The sequence below is a fragment of the Acanthochromis polyacanthus genome, chromosome 7, assembly GCF_021347895.1.
Source record: "Acanthochromis polyacanthus isolate Apoly-LR-REF ecotype Palm Island chromosome 7, KAUST_Apoly_ChrSc, whole genome shotgun sequence".
Classification (NCBI taxonomy): Eukaryota; Metazoa; Chordata; class Actinopteri; family Pomacentridae; genus Acanthochromis; species Acanthochromis polyacanthus.
Genome location: NC_067119.1, coordinates 8,657,649 through 8,676,536, shown reverse-complemented (window position 1 = coordinate 8,676,536; position 18,888 = coordinate 8,657,649). Strand labels below are relative to the sequence as shown.

General features: G+C 40.4%; 3 protein-coding genes and 1 long non-coding RNA gene across 6 annotated transcripts in view; 2 read left to right on the top strand and 2 right to left on the bottom strand.

The window, feature by feature from the left end:
• Window positions 1-94: 94 nt before the first annotated feature.
• tesca (tescalcin a) lies at window positions 95-8,983 on the bottom strand. The gene is made up of 8 exons (XM_022213123.2): window positions 8,745-8,983; window positions 7,233-7,302; window positions 6,660-6,740; window positions 4,421-4,560; window positions 1,323-1,384; window positions 645-752; window positions 508-555; window positions 95-417 (listed from the first exon to the last, which is right to left on the bottom strand). The coding sequence occupies exons 1-8, from the start codon at window positions 8,800-8,802 to the stop codon at window positions 325-327; spliced, it is 660 nt and encodes a 219-aa protein (XP_022068815.1). The 5' UTR covers window positions 8,803-8,983; the 3' UTR covers window positions 95-324.
• LOC110964406 (uncharacterized) lies at window positions 415-5,040 on the top strand. Its single transcript, XR_002596585.2, has 3 exons — window positions 415-815; window positions 1,341-1,416; window positions 4,475-5,040. It is a non-coding gene; the product is annotated as an uncharacterized LOC110964406 (long non-coding RNA).
• Window positions 8,984-9,112: 129 nt separating the features above from the next.
• On the bottom strand, window positions 9,113-17,090 carry fbxo21 (F-box protein 21). The gene is given in 13 exon segments (XM_022213116.2): window positions 9,113-10,144; window positions 12,204-12,361; window positions 12,459-12,649; window positions 12,946-13,078; window positions 13,439-13,618; window positions 14,662-14,798; window positions 14,892-14,914; window positions 14,917-15,027; window positions 15,267-15,413; window positions 15,557-15,678; window positions 15,807-15,916; window positions 16,111-16,246; window positions 16,836-17,090. Coding segments are annotated over 13 exon segments (1,914 nt in total). The 5' UTR covers window positions 17,060-17,090; the 3' UTR covers window positions 9,113-9,902.
• Window positions 17,090-18,888, top strand: part of nf2a (NF2, moesin-ezrin-radixin like (MERLIN) tumor suppressor a) — a 37,361-nt gene continuing 35,562 nt past the window's right edge. For all 3 annotated transcript variants that reach the window (XR_007942856.1, XM_022213119.2, XM_022213118.2), the window contains exon 1: window positions 17,090-18,691. Coding sequence is in view for 2 of the 3 variants with exons in the window: in XM_022213119.2 (XP_022068811.2) it covers window positions 18,581-18,691 (111 nt within the window). In the remaining variant the exon portion in view is untranslated. The remainder of the gene's footprint in view (window positions 18,692-18,888) is intronic.

The window sequence follows — 18,888 nt, the reverse complement described above, 5'->3', positions numbered from 1 at the left end:
AATAATGGGAATAAATCTCTTTGAAATATGTGACAAAAGTTGAAAACTGATGAGACAACATTCTGAAACTGAACTCTTCGAGAACTACAGAAACAATCGTGCTTTGACTGTTTCCAGCTTCCAGTCAAGTCTTCAATTGCACAAACGGCATACAGTCTTAACAATCCGTATAAAAACATTCATACAGTATAGTGTTAAATCTATAATTACTTCCCTCTTGTCCAAAAATACATTAGTGCATATTAGAAAGGGTTTGGCTTAGTTCCTTTTATGGACTGGAGAGTTTCTGCTAAAAACAGCAGCAACATAAACATTTCAACTCTTTCAAGACTTGGATTTCCCACAGCGCATTGTCGTCGTGTCCACATCCAAGAAGCGAATGTGCATCCTGGACTCCATTTCAAGGCCTTTCAAAATCTGTGGGCAGGAAACAAAATGCAGTTAAACCTACCTGAAAAGTTCTATTCAATTTTTTTTTTGACATGTTGAAGTTGGAAAAGTGCAAACCTGTTCAAAGTGCTCAAACGTAATTCCTTCATAGAAATCTTCTGGAGCCTGGAAGGATGAAAGGACAAATGACTCTGTTGCTTTGCCGCCACTGTGAGATCTTATTTTGACGGGTTAGTGTTGCTAAGTTCTGTTACCATGTGGGGAACATTTGTGCTCGCCACCTCCAGCATGGCAGCATCTGCTATCGCCTTGGCAGCCTCCAGGCCGATGGCGCCGCTCTTTTTCAGAAGCTCCTCCACTACCTTGGATGAGAGCGGAACAGCATTAGGAGTCTTTAAATCCACACTGGGGTTTAAAAGCAAGAGGTAAGAAACGTCTTTACTTAAATTCTGATGTATCAGGCAAGGGTTTGCTCAGCTGATTGACCGGTTTTGATTATTCGTAGTAGGGCTGAAACGATTCCTCAAGTTACTGGAGTAATTCGATGACTAAAATTATGCCTTGAGATATTTTTGTCACACTGCTGTTCTTAAGGTTAAGATTGAATTTTCAGAAACATCTGCTTTCATTTTAGTGCTGCTTACATTGAGAGTTGTCATGTTGTGTACCAGACAGCAGGGGTTTTGTTTGAGCAAAGAACCCAAATGTATAGAGTCTAAACTGAAAGCAGGGGCTGGAGCAACCTAATAATACTGGCTAATAGAATAATGTACTTTAACATTAAGGCGTTTTCTTGTCCGGTTTAAACAAATATATGACTGCATGCCTGCATATTCCACTGCAATACTTAACTGTTGAAAATGACTCATTTTTAGAGACAACTTGATGCTGTTTAAGTGTGAAAAAGCAGACGATTGTGGTTGATTTCTCACCTTCCTGTACTCCTCCAGGGTAATGGTGCCATCGTTGTCTGTGTCGTGCATGTTGAACAGGACTGAGAAGACAGAAAAGAAATATTATTAAGTGGTAGGTCTGCCTTCTAAGGAAATCTCCATCTTCCAGTCACAGGCTGTTACTAATGGGCCAGAGGAAGTTTTGATTGCAAGAAGGTTTATCTGATGTGGAGATAAGAGCACAATAGAGCGGCAGGTCCTTCAAGCTATATCAGAAACACCACTGCTACAATGTCAGTTTTTGCAATGGCAGTGTCACTTACAATATTCAGTCTCATGAGAAATATTTAACCGTCCTAAAGCACCAGCAAAGGAAAAGAAAAATTTGTTTCCTTGGGCAATGCGCATCAATATTTGATGTCAGATTTTCTTTTTTCATTAAATTCCTAAGGTAGAAATTTATCACTGTGATGGTTCTGAAAGACATAAAATATGTGGGAAGTACGCAGCAAAACACATTCAGATAAATGGTGTGTGTGTAACAAAACAGGACTGGACACGATCTATCTTTAGACAGAAGACAAACACATTTTCTGGTGGAAATTATCTCTTTTTTCAAAACTCTTGTGCTTCAGGTTCAGTACTGTGATGCATTTCTTGAGAAATTGTGTTTGCAGTGTGACCACCTTGCTAAACTCCAGGGGAGAGCATTAGAGAAATTATTGTAACTTTTAAGAATTGTTAGTTAAAACTCACATTACTAAAAAAACTTTAACTAGAAAGCGAGCAACCTATCTGATTCATTCATACCCTGGAGACTACTTGGCTTTTGTGCTCTTATCATGAATTCCATTTACACTAACAGGATGTTACAAGACTATACAGTCACATTAATCTACATGTCATTTATCGAGCACATTTCCTTGTTCTGAGGAAACACATTACTAGACCAGAGGGTTATAAAGTCTGACACTGCGACACTCTCATCCCGAATATGATAAAAGTAGATTTTTCTATTATTTACGCTTCTAAACAGATGAAGAAATGTTGCTAATTGGCTATGGACTGCAGTTCTTGAGTTTACGTTTGTTCATATTTTGGCAAATTGGAAAATTCGCCAAGTATGCCAAGAGAAAAAGATCATAACTTTGTAGCCGCAGTACATCAATGGCTGATAGGGATAGACCACTTATCAGCCTGGCTGATTATTGCCGCTGATTATCAGTGTTTTTATTGGCCGATTGTTGATCGGTTAAATGCGCTACTGCAGGCCTGATCCAGCTTCCTCTCTGCGTCTGTCGTCACTGTGGTCTCAGAAATGTCTCTTAAGCAGCAAAACACTGAACAAGAAACCCAAGCCGTTGCCACAAACCATGAAATTAGCTTCTCTGGCAGTGACTAAGGCAGCGTTAATGGCTAGTGGCTGAGTTAAAAGGCAGAAACAAAGTCTGTAAAACAATAAATAATAATTCTTTAAGATATGGGCCCTCAGTGAGCAAAAAAGTGATAAAACAGTGAAAGATTAAGAAGATGGAGCAGTAGATGTAACTACAGGAGACAAACTGACCAGTGGATCCCACATAAATAGAGGAGAGCGTCTTAATCACTCCTATTTCTGTTTTATATATTCAGTTACAGTCGCCCATGAAGAAGAACATTACATTTAATACATATTAGGCCCAAATATTAGTTATTGGCCTTTCTTTTCAAACAAAAAAACAAACAAAAACCCATATAGGTCGAGCCCTAATGGCTGCTACTATCACAAGATTACCTTCATTCAGAAGAAAACTTTAAAATGTGTCATTTACAGAGTTGTAAGGTCTTCTTTCTACATGATTTTGTTCACAATAGACATTGCAACAGTGTATAATATTTGTTGCTATGGCAATCATGGTATTCAAGTGCAATATCCCTCACACTCACTGACCTGTGGATCAAATCAATAGACTAAGCCACACATCGGTATGCACCTATCCTCTCCAGTTCATTCAGTACCATGCTCCATTCCACCTCCAACATCCTACCATGGTGAAGTGCACCTCACAGCCCTCACATAATGCAACTAAAAATAAAAAAGGAAGTAGAGCAAAAGAGAATTCCTGCTGAAAAAGACCAGAATCCAGCACTGCTCAAGATGTTTTGCAATTTGAGGACGGACTGTGGCTACGATTAGAAACAGTCAGTGAGCTCCCACGAGACACCAGGGCAAAAATTTACATTGTGACTTCTATAATTTTCTTTGACATTAAAGTTGTTCCATTTGCATGCACAAGGAGTAACTTGAAACATGTCTCACTTGATGGAACAGCATTTAAAGCCCTTTACAGGACTAGAATCTGCTGAGAACAGGCCCAAATGCCTTCCTGTTGAGTCAATAAATTTGCTTTAGTTTGAATAAACACAAATTTACTCAGGGATGTGCACAATGTAGGGTTTGTTTTTAGTCAAATTACATTAAAAGAGGGGATCTTGGGTTAGGTTTCAATGCAGAACTCTCAGAAATAAAGGCCAAAATACAAAAAAATCTTTTATCCAGGCCACTATCATTTTCAGTTTTAGAGTTACTCGTGGGATAGTGTGCATCTTCACAATTACAGATTTGTTACCACTTCAACATGTGACCCAACCAAGTGATCAAGTCATGCCCTTTTACACACTTTTGCCTGAAATCAACAACTTCACACTGAGTTTGTAGTGGGAATTCTGGGAAATGTAGGTCATAAATCACACAAGGCAGCTTTGAGGGGAGGAAGATAAACCAAAAATGTAAACTACCGAGCTTCATTGTGAAACGCTTCCTGGCATGGATCAACAAATGGATTATTAGCAAATGTTTTACAAATATCTGCCGCTTAATGTGAGTCGCAGCTCTGTAGCTACAAATCTTCTCATTCTACTTGTGACAGTTGTGGTTGTAAAGCGGCTGTCCTGGCCACGTTCCCAGCCAAGTCATGAATACTTAAGAGCTTCTCCAGCGTAATAGCTGACATGCAGTCAACACACTCTTTATATGAGGCTGGTGGTGATTGAAAATTGAGAATAACATCGAGGATTTGTCATCTGGGAGGGTGGTGCACTTAAAACGCTGTGCCTCGTGTAGTGTTGTTATTAAGAAATGGTGGAAAGTTACTCACAGCGAAGCTTCTCTTTCCTCATAGCCTCCTTCTCTTCTTCTGTCGTTTTCAAAGTTGGAGGCCGGAAGTGGGACATGACCATGAGAAACTGCTCGAAGCCAATCTCCTGGAAGGCGCCCACCTCATTCTGATGCTGGTTCCTGGGTCGCAGTCAAAAGACATCAACATTTAGGGAAAATTCGACCAATACTGCTTTAGAAAGGTATACACACACCAGTATTTCCAGTATTTGTAAATAAGCCAACTGTATCTAATGCATCCAGTGCATTTCTCAAGAATTGATGTAAATCCAGAAAATATGAACTTCCATCATCTGATTCAATGGATACAATTATACCCTGAGAATCTCATTTTCAACAGTCCAAACCAAATCGGAAAGTGAAAAGGCTCATTGAAGTATTTTTTTGGTTCCTGAAGTTCCACTTCTGCACATGCTTGTGTGCTTGTGAGCAGAAGTCACATGTGCTCTCAGATGACTGTTTCACTGGACGGTCCACATTGCGGTTTGTTTTGTTGTATTTGCGCTTTCCAAAGAATGACAAACTGGTTTTAAAATGTAAACGACAAGCAATGAAACCCTCAGTTTTAACTTGTTTCTTCTCATTAAAGGATGGATTACACGCTGTGTTTAACACTGCACTTCTTGAGGATAAAGCTAGAAACCACATGCATTGGACACTTTCTACAGCTCATGGTTCCAAACAAATAGAACACTTGAGAGTTTGATGAACATTCTCAAGAGTTAGTGCGCCGTAACTCTCCTCTTAAGGCTAATTGTATTCATAGTAACAGTACAATAACAATAAATATAGCTTAACAATAAAAGGGTGACTCACTGCACAAATTCAGTACGTGGAGAAATAAATACCTTTAGACTGTAAAGCAATAAAACCACTCCTACAGTATACAACAGAGGTGAGTACACCTCTGTGGGAAATCATTTATAAGTGGACAAGCAGAATGTTTCACCTAATGAACAATCAAAACCAAACCCTTTTGAAAGACTATTAAAAATACAAAGTAGGAACTCAGTGCAACAAAAGTAAATTGTGATCATTGACACACAAGTTTTAAGCTACTAGTGATTTCTGATTATCCTAACTGCATCAGTGTAGTTATAAAATGTCCTGTCCCATGTCTGCATCAAGGCTCCACATGCAAAAAGAACTGTCAGAGGAACCGAAGAATCTGATTGTGTCACCTCACAAAATAGGAAAGGATACAGAACCAACTAATAGTCCGTGGAAACCCTGATGCATCAGTAATCAGGAGGCATGGAGGAAGCCATAGAACCACTATCTTATTTCAAGTGGGATGAGACATTTTGACTAAAAATAAGACAAATAGACTTGGTATGATTTTGAGTTTTTGCAGTGAAGGAAAAAAGTCAAAGTTATGTCCAAGTATGCCATCTGACCTAAATCCAGAAGAGCATTTTTGAGGGTATTTTAAAGACAAAGGTAAAGAAACTCAACCCCTTCAGTCAGGAGAAGGTGAAAAAAGGCAGAACATCTCTCCAATTTGTAATTTGTGCAACAGTAGTACCCTCCATGTCAAGGAGGATTGGGTTTGTCACTAGAAAAAAGTTGGATATATCAAATACTGGGAAAAATAAAAACAGGCAATGAAAGTAAATCTAAACTGTTATTTTTTTTATTTTACATCAAAGCAAATACCCGACTATTGAACTTAGAAGTGATACAAATACTGTACCATCATACAGTTTTGAATCTTCTTCACTGGGGTGCACTCATTTTTTTTTGTATACTGCACATCTGATTGCGAAATGTAACCGACCTCAATCAGCTGTGCTATCAGCAGAGTGGTATCAATCAGTTCGTAAATCATTATTTCCCAAGAGCACAAACTAGTCCTTTATTTGAGGATTTCATTCACAGTAATGAAATGTTAATTCAACACGTAGAGCATAAAGGGGATTTTATTGCTGCTTTTACGGCTGTTGTTTCCATACGTTTCCTCCAATCAAGACAACAAGCCTCCATTGTGTCAACAGCCGATACAGGCCGGTATCTTGCATTTAATATTTACTTAACATGGAGGATGGTAAATGTCACTGTTTGGACAGGCTGACCTTTGGTAAATATGGAAGTTAGAAGGTGTCAGCTTTTGACTGATCGCATAATAAACGGGTTTAATTTGGAAAGCGTTCCAGTAATATTAAGTGAAACGGCCATTAGCCATATGGACAACAGACAGAATGTAAATTGATTGTACTCACCTTTTATCGAAGAAGGCCTCAATAATTTGCTTTCTGATTGGGTTGTTGGCAAGGGCCGGTATTTTTTCCAAGTCTTCTCGGCTGCAGTGCGACAAAAGAAGATCCATTATCATAAAACAGATACTAATGTACAGTGTCAGCATGTTTTTACACTTTCAAGTAATCCTAGACATTACATATGGGAAGTAGAGAGAACAGTATCTTTGTCTAAAGGTAAACTGACAGGAGAAAGAACTGCAAAACAAGAACTTATGGCTTTTCACTACCAGCAAGCCACTGTGGCAACGTCATGGTTACACATGAATGATAGCGTGTGTCGGCTCTATGTTCCTGATGCATCAACATATTGTATTTACCCAGCGTGTCTGCATTAGCACTAATTCACCCTGTGTGTGTCAACACGTTACTTGTTTGTGCCGGAGCCAGACATACCAGAAATACCCACAATCCACTCCAGCCACTATGCTGGACGCGAGTGTTTCATCTTTAGCTGGCTCTCCATTAAAGCCACATGCAAGCTGACCAGTAAAGGTTTATCCCCATGTGAATGCAGGTTTGTTTTTAAAATCTTACCTTATTGTCTCTTCATTGTCACTCAGCTGCTGAAATCTTGTGTGAAGGTTTTTGATCTGCTCCGGTGAAACTGTAAAGAAGCATCAACAACATGAACTTACGTCAGAGATCCACCTATAATTAGTCTTCATCCATCAACAGGCCTCCTGCAATCCTTCACCTGTTTTTTTTTCAGGGATGTCTAGAAGTAAACAAATGCTTATTAGCACTAAGAGGCACAGAGACATATTTCTGAAGTTTCTTTAATTGCTGTAGACTGTGTTTTAATTAAAACGATCAGGTGCAACTCTGCTATCAGCCTAATGGCAAAGCAAACATACCTTTTTATGCCATTTCAAATACTTCCTTGAATCATTAACTCACTGTGTGGACTAGAAGCCACATACTGGAAGGTTCAAACATCATAATCTGGTTCCGTCTGGTCCCGTATAAAGACGGGTTTGGCATTTTGAGTCGTTTCTGTAAACATGTGTGTTTATTGTCACATATTTTCCTGTTGTCAGGAGCAGCTAAATGGATGTTTGCAGTAGAAACTCTGGCTGCAGACTATTGCCTCATGCAGAAACAAGTTTGTTTGTCAGACTAGGTGATGTTACTATTATTACAGATGCAAGATCAGCAGTTGCAGATTTAACAGGACTGACCTCAATTACATGGAGCAATTAGAAACAACAGCAGGATGTGTAATCTGTGCTAAACCCATTAAGTATACACCTGTAGCAATAGGACATTTCATCACACCGTCCACAATGAACATTAAATCCACAAAAAAATATCTTCAGTTGAGCCCACAGAGAAACTGGGCCAAAGCCTCACCTTTGGGGAAGCAGTAAAACCGTCCAAAGTCTCAGCAATCAATAAAGTTGGGCTCAGTCTGGGCTGCAAACTTTATCCTTGTTGATTAAACTGTGCATGTCACTGTGGAAGTTTCACACCACAATCCTTCCCTATGCTAGAAAAAGGGGTTTCTCACTTCTGTAGTTTGTCCACTTTTTGTTTCACTTCGTCGTCTATCTTTTTTTTTAATCTACATAAAGAGATGTATGAAGACAGATAAGGTGTTTTACTGCAAAGTTTAAAAAAGAAAAGATTACTTCAAGTAAATGTACCTTCACTATAAATAGATGCATGAACAAATCTTGTAAAGGTCACGGTAACTCCCACATAGCGTGGATTCTTTTTGTGGAGAAATACTTTATTAATAGAAACTACCGGGTGTCACTTGATGCGTAAAATGTTCACCGGGTTGTCTTTTACATTATTTCATTTCACCTCGTTTACTGAGTTCAGTAGCATTTCACTCAACTATCTAAATACTAATAAATAGTTATAAAAAAGACTTCACTTTGGTGCAGTGGTTGGTGATTGTCTAGTTACCTGTGTCACCTTTCTTTTTCTGGACGACTCATATTCGCTAAAAACTGAACCATCCAACACAACGGAGCTCCGCAGTAAATTAAAAGCTACACAGTCCCTATTAAATAAGCACCTAATGGACTTTTCCGTACTTACATCCAGTTTTGTCCATCAAGTCCTGGTACTTCTCTGCGCGCGTCTGCTTAGCTCCCATCCCTGCTGTTCCACGGGTGCGTAAAAGCGCACAAGCTGGTTCGACTGGATAAACTTTTCTGTGCTGCTGCGGCTTTATCGCGCTGCTATCGGCGGGTCAGTGCAACTGTAGTCTGATCTGATGCAGGCGGCCTGGAAACATCTGGCATCCTCAAGGTCCTAAATCCATACAGCTTATGGATAAATTATCTGCTGCCTTCCTGTTTCCTGCCTGTGTGCTGCGGTATATAGCGGTTAGCATTGTGCATTGCAACAATAAAGCAACGAATATAGGTACTCATTTGTCAGTAAAAGAAGTCACAGAGGAACTATTAAAACTTGAAACGCTTTATTTCTTTTTTAGTTTCCTCAAAGCTCAGAGTCACTTCTGTTTCAAGTCATTGGTGTCCTTACTGGTTCCTCTAGTTTTTTTTTCCATTAAAGACACTGATGAGCCATGGCATCCTACACGTCACTTGTAAGTATACAGAAAAAAAAATATATCTAGAAACGTGAAAGTTAGACTTTCGTAAGTGCGTGAAACTTGGTTAAAAGATGGGGAATTAAAAGTAAAAGTCAATTTACAAAGTGATTTCTTCATAGAGTTTTCTGTGGCACTGCACCTGGGGTTTAGGGTATATGCTTGGTAGACTGGTGCTGGATGCAGGGGGTTGTGGGTAAAGGAGCATTCCTTAGTTTTAGGCAGAGGGGGGGGATTTACAGCACCTGGAAACTCATTCTGAATTTACTCATCCACTTAACCATTTAGTCTAAATCTATGCTCTTCAAAAGGTGTATACTTATGATTCTGAGTTTCAGTACTTTTTCAGCTTTGTCCCTGGATGTGAAGATGTCCACCCCACCATGAGCATCGCATCATTCCTTAGTTTGAACTTTGTTTTTGCAACAAATACATTGTGGTGTTTGGATGTGTGTATCATAGCAACAACAAGAACAATACTTTGTTTCTTTAAACAAAAACAGAAAACCTAAACTCTCTGATACACAGAACCTAGTCTTGAAAATGTGCAACAAAGCAGCAGCTAAGTGGATTGTGAATTGAGAATGGGTGACCAGTAGTTGGTGGGCCTGGGTTGGCAGAGCGCTGGAGACCGCTACTTGCTACATGGACATGGCTTGGTGGTTGTTTTGGTCTGTGGTAGGAGCTTCCTCTTGGTTCCCAGAGCCAGGCGTCAGTCTGTGATAGAGCTCCTGAACTGTTCCCAGGGTTTCATCCATGTCCTCTGGGTATCGTGTCTGCAGTTCTTCATTGGCAACGTAGTGGGTGTTGGCGAACTCGGAGAAGTAGCGACCCACCTCCGGGTGGCCAATCTCCAAGGGGGCTGAGTGGGGCTCCAGGTTTTCTGAGGAATGACAATTTAAAAAAAAAAAAGTGTGACTGATAAGAAATCATGTATATGTAACCTTAGCTGCACAAAAAGGAAATTCATTCACAACTGTCTACCCATGATTAATATCCAGCTTTGAACTAAATATTACAGCAGTCTTGAGTTTCTGATGATAACTTGTAATTTTCTTTGAATGGAATGACTGAAATGCATGCGTCAACAAACATGCATTTTGGTTCTTTTGTCTATTTATTATAGGTCTTCTGGAAATATGACAAAATCTGCTGGGTCAAAAATACACATACAGCAACTATAATTATCAGTTTTGGTGATGTATAAAGAGCACTTCCTGTTGAAGCCTTAAGGCTTGACTGAAGTTTGCTGCTGATCACACAGACAAAGAAAAGGCCTTCTAGAGGCAATTTCTGTGGTCAGATTAAATAAACACAGAGCTGTCTGGCCACAATAAGCAGACATATGTTTGGATGAGAGAAGGTGAAGCCTTTAATTCAAGAACATACTGTCAAGCATGGTGGTGGCAGTATCATGCTCTGGGGATGTTTTGCTGCCAGTGAACTGCTGCTTTACACAAAGTCAATTGAAAAATGAAGGTGGATGATTCCCTCTACATTCTTCAGGAAAACCTGAAATTATTATCCAGAAGAGTCTTAGGTGCAGTTGGGTGTTCCAACAAAACAATGACCTCTAACACACATCAAAAGTGGTAAAGAAATGGCTAGAATTAAGATTTTAGACTGGTCTCCCTGAAATCCTGACTTAAACCACTTCAAGAACCTGTAGACTGAGATGAAGAAAGAAGTTCATGTCTACAAATTTAGCTGTACTGCACCAAATCTGTCAAGAGCAGTGCTCAAAGATACAACCAGAAATTTGCAGACTGCTACCAAATCGCCTAGTTAATGTGAAAATGGCCGAGGGACAGTAAACCAAATATTAGCATTGTTGTATGTATATGTTTGACCCAGCAGCCATTTTAAAAAGACTCAAATTAATTTAAGAAGGAGCCAAAATGCATGATTGCTTTTTGTGATAAAGACACATGTGTTTCAATGATACCATTACATAAACTTAAGAATTACAGGAGTAACTGGAAACTCAATTTTACATACAAAAAAAAATCCAACTTTGCACTTTGAAATATTTAGCTTTTGAAGAAACTGTCAAATGCAATTTATTTTGGCATCACAGCTTCATGCCGTGTCAGCTGCTGGAAAGCAGACCGAGCAGCAGATAAAAGCAGATTGATCAATAAAAATCCAGCTCAAGGTTTGTAGAGACCAGAGTGTGCAGGTGAATGCTGAGGTGGTGCAGAAAACAAAGAGAACACGTACAAACAATGAAAGCTGTGCTGCAGCAGCAGCAGCAGCAGCAGCAAACCGAGCAGCAGTGAGCGAGTAAGCACAGGAGAATATATGAGTCAGGCTATTAGAGACTGGCTTTAAAGAAAACTCAGGGAAAAAAAAAAAAAGTGACGCAGGACCAGTGAAGTGTTCCCTCGAACAAGTTTGAAGGCTTCCCTTCACTTACAAAGATAATGATCAGTCTTGCTAGTGCATGAACCAGAACTATTTCTGGATCAAAGCATCATATCTTAGTACACGGTACGAACATCACATAGGAAAAAAAACAGAAATCTGCTATTTGCTATTTTTTCTGGTCCTACCAACTTGCAGTTTTCTTATACTTAGTAAATGATATTTTCAGTTTAGTATTTTTTTTATTTTTACAATTAGATACTGTTAATACTGATGAAATCAAATAGGCAATTTGGATGCAAGGAATATCGCTGGTGTTTTGATAGCATAGAATGTATTTGGATGAATTTGTATTTTCTTTCAAATAACACTAGCACGCATGTTCATATAAATGACTCCTTTCTTTGCCTTACTGTAGGACTAAACAGACATTTATGTTAACTTCTTGACCTTGAAAAAACTGATTTTTCTGTATCTGGTTTCTTGACTTATGACTGGATGATAGCTGGAGGGTGACAGTTTCTGTATGTCACATACATGTTTGTTCATCACACACCCTCAAAACACATGATTCATACCCTGTGCTGCGTAGCGACATGTTCCGTCCTGTACGAGGACATTGTAGAAAGGCTGGTTAGCCCCGTTGGACAGCTGGTGGACCCTCATGGTGGTGATCCACTCCTGGCTCATGGTGCATTTAGGGTCCCAGCCGTAGATCACACAGTTATAACCTGACCTGGTGGAGGAGGTGGAACAAAACAGACATGCTCGAACATATGAAGATCACAGAGGATGGATCCTGACAAAGGATTTGACATCTTAGCTTGACCTACCTCTTGTGTTTCATAATAAGGCCGACTGAATACTGGACCTCCAGGTGCTCTGGAGCACTTCGCCTCTTCACCTCGGGTGTTACTGGATGCTTCTTGTGCTGGATGTGCTCCAGCGTGTGCTGCACCAAGTAACCCACTGCCCCGTGCTGGGAGGGATCCAAAGCCTGGATGTGCTGTAGGATGTCCAGCACCTAGGATCAAGGGCAAACATCAATGCACAATGTGGTTAGGTGACATTTGTGACCTCTGAGTGCAGCTGTTCTATGCAAACAGCACAATGTGTTACATATTAAACTATTGTGCAAGAGCAGCCGAACAGTCAGTGCTTTATAGTGACTGGTATTGTTATTCAATCTGAGAATCTAGAAAACACTTTAAAAATAGAATTGGGATTACACAAACAACACTGGTAGAGTTTCAGTGTAATAGCACTGTTGTGACTGGCAAAAATCTGATTTCTTCTTAACAGCAGCTCGTGTATCCAGACCTTTTCTGGCCAGATTCCCAGGTGGAAGTAGAGGCGTGCCTGCAGCAGCAAGTACTGCACGTTGTCTGGGTTGATAGTGAGGTAGAGGTCCAGCGAGTCCCTCAGCAGCTGGTAGGACTTCTCATTGCCCTCCCTGAAAAGAAACCACACAGTGCAGGTAATATCACTCAAATAGAAGATTGCATTAATTTATTCATTTCATTCTGGCAGCTATCAAATGTATTCTAATAATTTATCCACTATCGAGACCGTTTTGATCTCGGTGATGCTGGAAGGCACTCTGATCTTATTGGATGACACGATTAAATTAAAATGGTATTACTTTGGGGGAAAAGCAGTTCTCGTGAGGGAAAAAAACCCATCACTTCTTTAATATTAACCAATCCCATGGCAGAAATTTGCATCCATCTATCGCTCCTCCATCAGTCCTCATCCGTCTCTCCTGTGGAGGAGACTCTGCAGTGTGAGCAGCCTGGTGTTCAGGGTCTCTTACCCTCTCTTGCCGATGTTAAGCAGGTTCCCCACCATCCTGAGCAGCACCTCTGTGGTGCTGATGGCACTGTAGTAATCTGCCGTCACCTGGTGGCCGATGAGGTACTCGCACTCCTTCGCCGTCAGCTGCTTGCCTTTACCAAAGGCATCGATGTAGACAAAGTCATAGATGTCTTCACTTCTGCAGGGACAAAGCCTCATAAATCCAGTATAAACGTGCATTGAACAGACATTCAGCACAAATTTCTAGCTTTGTAATATCAGAAAATGGAATAAAGAAGCAGCAGTTTGGACTGGTATGGCTACTGAAGCGAGAGAAGATTTTCAGTTTCCCTGAGTGCAACATGTCATTTTTGCTGTGGGGAATGTTAGGAAACGTGTGTGTACATGCTCCTGTGTGTCTCCATGGTTGCCTGTGAAGATTTTTTTTTTTTTTTTAAACCCACTGGCAAATACAGTACCATTTAAAAGTCTGAGGTCACTTAGAAATGTCCTTATTTTTTGAAAGAAAAGCAGTTTTCTTTTCATTGAAGGTAAAATTAAATGAATGAGAAGTCCAGTCTACACATTGTTAATGTGGTAAATGACTATTGTAGCTGGAAACAGGTGATTTTTAATGGAATATCTCCATAGGAGTACAGAGGAACATTTCCAGCAACCATCACTCCTGTGTTCTAATGCTACATTGTGTTAGCTAATGGTGTTGGTGACAACATGAAATTGTCCTAAACTGTAGAACAGTAGTTTATTTTCAAGACACTCTTCTGAAAATTCTGCTCTAATTATGGCAGCTACATTTTGCATCTCTATTGTGCAACTGACACCTTACAACATTTGTGTTATAAGGCAAACGTGTCTCAAGGGGATAGAAGTCAGTTACTTTAATTCAATTACTGTCAGTGGTAGCTTAGTAGAAAAATAGTAACATGGTAAATACTGTATACATTTTAGAGAGCAAAAAGCCTTAAGCAGCTTTGGAATTCAATGTAATCCTGCTAATCCTGTGCAATTCCTGAAGACACAACACATTATCAAACAAATAAAATAAAACATAGAATTAAAAGGACAGCAAACATTAATGTGGTTAATGGGAAATATGCAAACCGAAGACTTGCATCAGGATACTTGGCTGTCATCGTCCTAATACAACAAACTACTTGAATGATGGCTTGAACTGTAGGTAATGCTTAGACGGACGTAAAAGATTATAATTTCAAGCCGTACCCTCTTGGTTTCTGGCACCAGCGCAGCAGGAAGTGATTAGGAAAATTGACTGGCTCCAGCTGAACACCCAGTTTGCGCGCCAACGTCATGTAGAGCACAGAGAGGCTTATAGGAATGCCTGTGCGGCGTAGTAGCACCTGAATAGAAAACAGAGGAGTTCAATTCCAAAATGAACCTCATTAGGAAGTTATTTGAAAGGCTAGGGACACACAATTTCCTGAAAGGCTGACCTGGTGGATGTAAGAGTTGAGGGGTTGTAGTAGTCACACTCATTGCCTTTGTACTGAAGCTGCTCGTACAGGACAGAGTTTAGGGCGCAAACCACCTGCCTCTGGAGCTCAAAGTCCTCCACGACAGAGCAGTTACCTACGGAACACACAAGAAAATGTTCTCACAAATATAGATTTTGTGCAGCTGACATCCTTGCCCAACAGACTGACTGCTATTGACTTTTTCTATTGACTGCAGTGGTAGTGGAAGCCTGAACCTTTGGGGCTTTAAGTGTCTGGTGTTGACAAATCTTGAGGGGGAAAAAATAAGTGGAGGGAAACGTAAACATCCTAAATATGAGAGCTGTTTTCCTTTCAAGTTTTCTGAAAACCCACCTTGAGCGATTCGCAGGCTGGGGTGAGACGGGTTCTTGATTCTCAGCATCTTCTTCACTTTTTCTGTGATCTCATCCAGCTGGGCTGATATGCTGTCCAGTGTGAAGTCAGCCAGAGGGTTACAATACTGATCCACCAGTACAGCACCTACAGAGATAGATAACGTCAAGAAGAGGAAAGCAAAATGGCTTTATCATACGCTTATTACAATAGCATAGTAATAGACACTAAACTGTAAAAGTGGAGATGTATAAACCAGCACAAAGCACAGCAAGGGATGCGTGCCTCACCTTCTAAAGCCGACTGTTGCTCTGCAGGCTGCTCCAGGAAGGTTTTCAGACTCCTCAAGATGTTCTGCTGTCTCAGGAAGTAAAGGATTTTCTTTGCATAGTACTTCAATGTCAAGCTTTTCCTAATGACGGGCGGAAAACAGAAGACGGACGTACGGTAAATGCATCAAGAGTTCCATAATCACAGAATGGATTTACATGATCAACATCCAAACCCATTAGCAGTTTGTGGAAAGTGTGCCGTTCTCACCTCTTGTCTGAGTTGAGTATGAAGAGGAGCTCGTCTTCACAGAAGTGCTCTGGCATCCCAAGTGACTCAATCTCTGCAAAGCTGTCTCCCAGCACCTGGCCAACGCAAGGCTGAGTTACAGATCTCTGGGTTAGTTTGGAACAAAGAAGAGACACTTTGTCTTGCACCCACACACAGACCACTCACACACGCACACAGAAAACAGTTATATTCTCTTCACGAAATGGTGCATCTGCAGAGGAAAAGTTGAAACTAATGCATCTATTCAATGAATGTGTCCCTCTTTGCATTACTGTGTACTTACAACTTCTGTGAAGAACCTCTTCGAGATCGATTCCACGGTCCTTCGTATTTGTATACCGACTCTGTGGCGCGTTTTGTATTCTCTGAGCCAGTCACAGCTCTCATTCTGACGGTAAAACCTCTGCAGTCTTGGCCATCTGTTGACAAAAACGGCATTTTTTTATTTGAGAAACACTCATCAGTTCAGCAGCCTATTATCTCAAACAGCCCATGCTCAATCTCATCTATTTTTTTCCTCATTCTTGCTGCAGACGTGGTTTCCTCTTTGCTAAAAACAGAAAAAGAGTGCCGCTCTCTGCCAAGTGAGTCAGGAGGAGGGCTTAGCCTTTGCCAATAGCTGCACTCTTCTGCAGTTCACAAGCCACGCGTAGCCCCAACATTCAAGGTCACACACGTCTGTTTTTGGCTGCTGGAGTTAAAACAGAGCCGAAATTGCAGCTTGTGTCATATTTAAACGCAAAGATACGTAGGATTGAAAGCTGACTGCAGAATAAAGGCTCACTAACTGGTCCTGGCGTAGCGATGAATTTGGTGCATCAGCAGAATGTCATCGGCTGACAGCTGCCTGTGAGTTTGCATTAAACGAACCCACCTCCAAGAAGAAAATAAGCTATTCAAGGCGCCAAACAAGGCAAAGAAAAAAAATACTTCTATGGGTAGATTCAACTGAATAAAACGACAGAACTCAAAGCAACGCAGAAATACTACTGAAACAAATCGTAGCACCTGAGTTTGTACTGGTGTCCCCAGACCTTTCCCCTTCCGTGGCAAACGTCGTGTAGCCGTTTGCAGCAGCAGGAAACGTTACAAACGTCGACATGTTTGAGGACGGGGAAGCACAGGATGTGTTCGAGCAACTCAGTTGGCAGGTCGGTGAGTTTTTTGGTCTGGGGCTCGGAAGTAATCCCATTTAGACTCGGTTGCTCCTCTCCGGCTACCGACGTCGCCATCTTTACTGTTTACCCCGATTACCTCATTGCTTTGGCGCCGCCCCTTTATGGCGCAGGGGGCCGGGCTACAGGCGGGGCTTCATGCGTGTAGTGCGCTGTGATTGGCTGTTCAGACAAGAGGAAAGGCGAAGCGGCGTCGCCTTCAGGTTCTTCGGCAACTTTATCGACAGAAAACGGACAATGATATTTCTGTTAGTTGCTTTTTCCCCCAAAACATTTTGCCTCTAAAATATATATTTACAAAGTGATTAATGTTCCTCACATTTTCCCAAATGCTCAAGTTGATATCATATTGCTTGTTTTGTGTCATATATCATTGATTATTTTTTTCAAGCAAGCAATCTGAAATAACAAATAGCTGAACTCACTTTCATTTTTATGCATTTTTGGAGGCAGCTTTGGAATTCAAAAAAGGGTAGAAAACTAACAGACAATAATAGTTCTGTAAATTGCTGTTAGTCAATTAGGTCGCCTCTAAATGTAAGAAAATTGTGAAAAATTGAATCACATTTTCCACATAACAGTAATAGTAAATCTTGTCCTGTGTAATTGTAATGTGGATATGGAAAATGTGATTCAATTTTTCACAATTTTCTTACATTTCTTACATTTAATAATACAATTGCTGAGTTTAAGAAAGTACAAAGTGGCCCTTTTGGACTGGGGTTGGAGTCATAAAGTGAATTATCAATAATTTAATATTAGGGTGACACAAATGTTGTGTGACCATTAAACACAATGGATACAGTGAACAAATAAAACTTTAATTATTGTTTATTTGGGTACATTATAATAATCTGGGACAATATTTAACGCTGTCCTGAAAATTCTCTCTTTAACGTGTTTTGATGTTGTTAATGCGTTTTATTATTCTTAGTGCAATATTTCCGGGCAGCACCTGAACGCAGCATCGATTGCTTGAAAAGGTAGCTGTCAAAGAGGAGCAGTTAGTTAGCTAGTTTCCTGCATAGTTCAAATGTAAAACGTGTTTTAAAGTTTCTAGAAGTGGTGTGTTGGTTGAATAGTTCCTCTGACACGTAGATATACATGACTTAAGTGTATAAACATTTGTAAATGTGGCGACAATAAGAACGTCGTATATTAAAACCTATTTTTATTAGTTTAAATTTAAGCTAGCTACTGTCAGCAGCCAGCCCAGGGCGCTGGCGTTCGTTTACTTGTCAAAAGTATTTAACTTTTTCCTTGGCAAACTAACCTAAAATTACAGAAAAAAGACCATAAACACACAATGCATGATACGTATATGAGTGTTAATTTTATGTAGACATTTAACGGAATTAAGCATCTATCCGCTGACACCTGTGCTACAGATGAAAAGTGACATTCACACCTGTGCACATCTTTTGATGCGTGGCCAAAATGACTCATCTTTCGTCTCCGCCTCGGAGTTGAATAATTTAGACAAAATGACTTGACGGAGCGCTCAGTTTTGCAGGAAATTAGTAAGAGCGAACTTTGAATAGCTGAATTGCTGTTGGTGTTATTTGCTTTTTTTTCGCCATGACATGCCCCGCCGTTGAGAAAAAGAAAATGAAGTCGGCGTTGGGACACCGACATGTCTACACCGTCTGTGTCAAGACTGAGGAGGGAGAGCTGGAGTTCCTCTACAGGGTATGTGTCTGAGAATATGAGCTTTGTGTATTTTAAATAAGTTCTGGGGCATTTGCTGCCAGTCTAGCCACAACAACATGTACATGAAAGCCCTTCTGTTAACTGTGAACTGCTTGGTAATACAGCTGTAGGCTACCACAATCTTAAACTGAACCAGTGATAGCTCCTAATAACATACACAGTTTTACCTTTTCTGC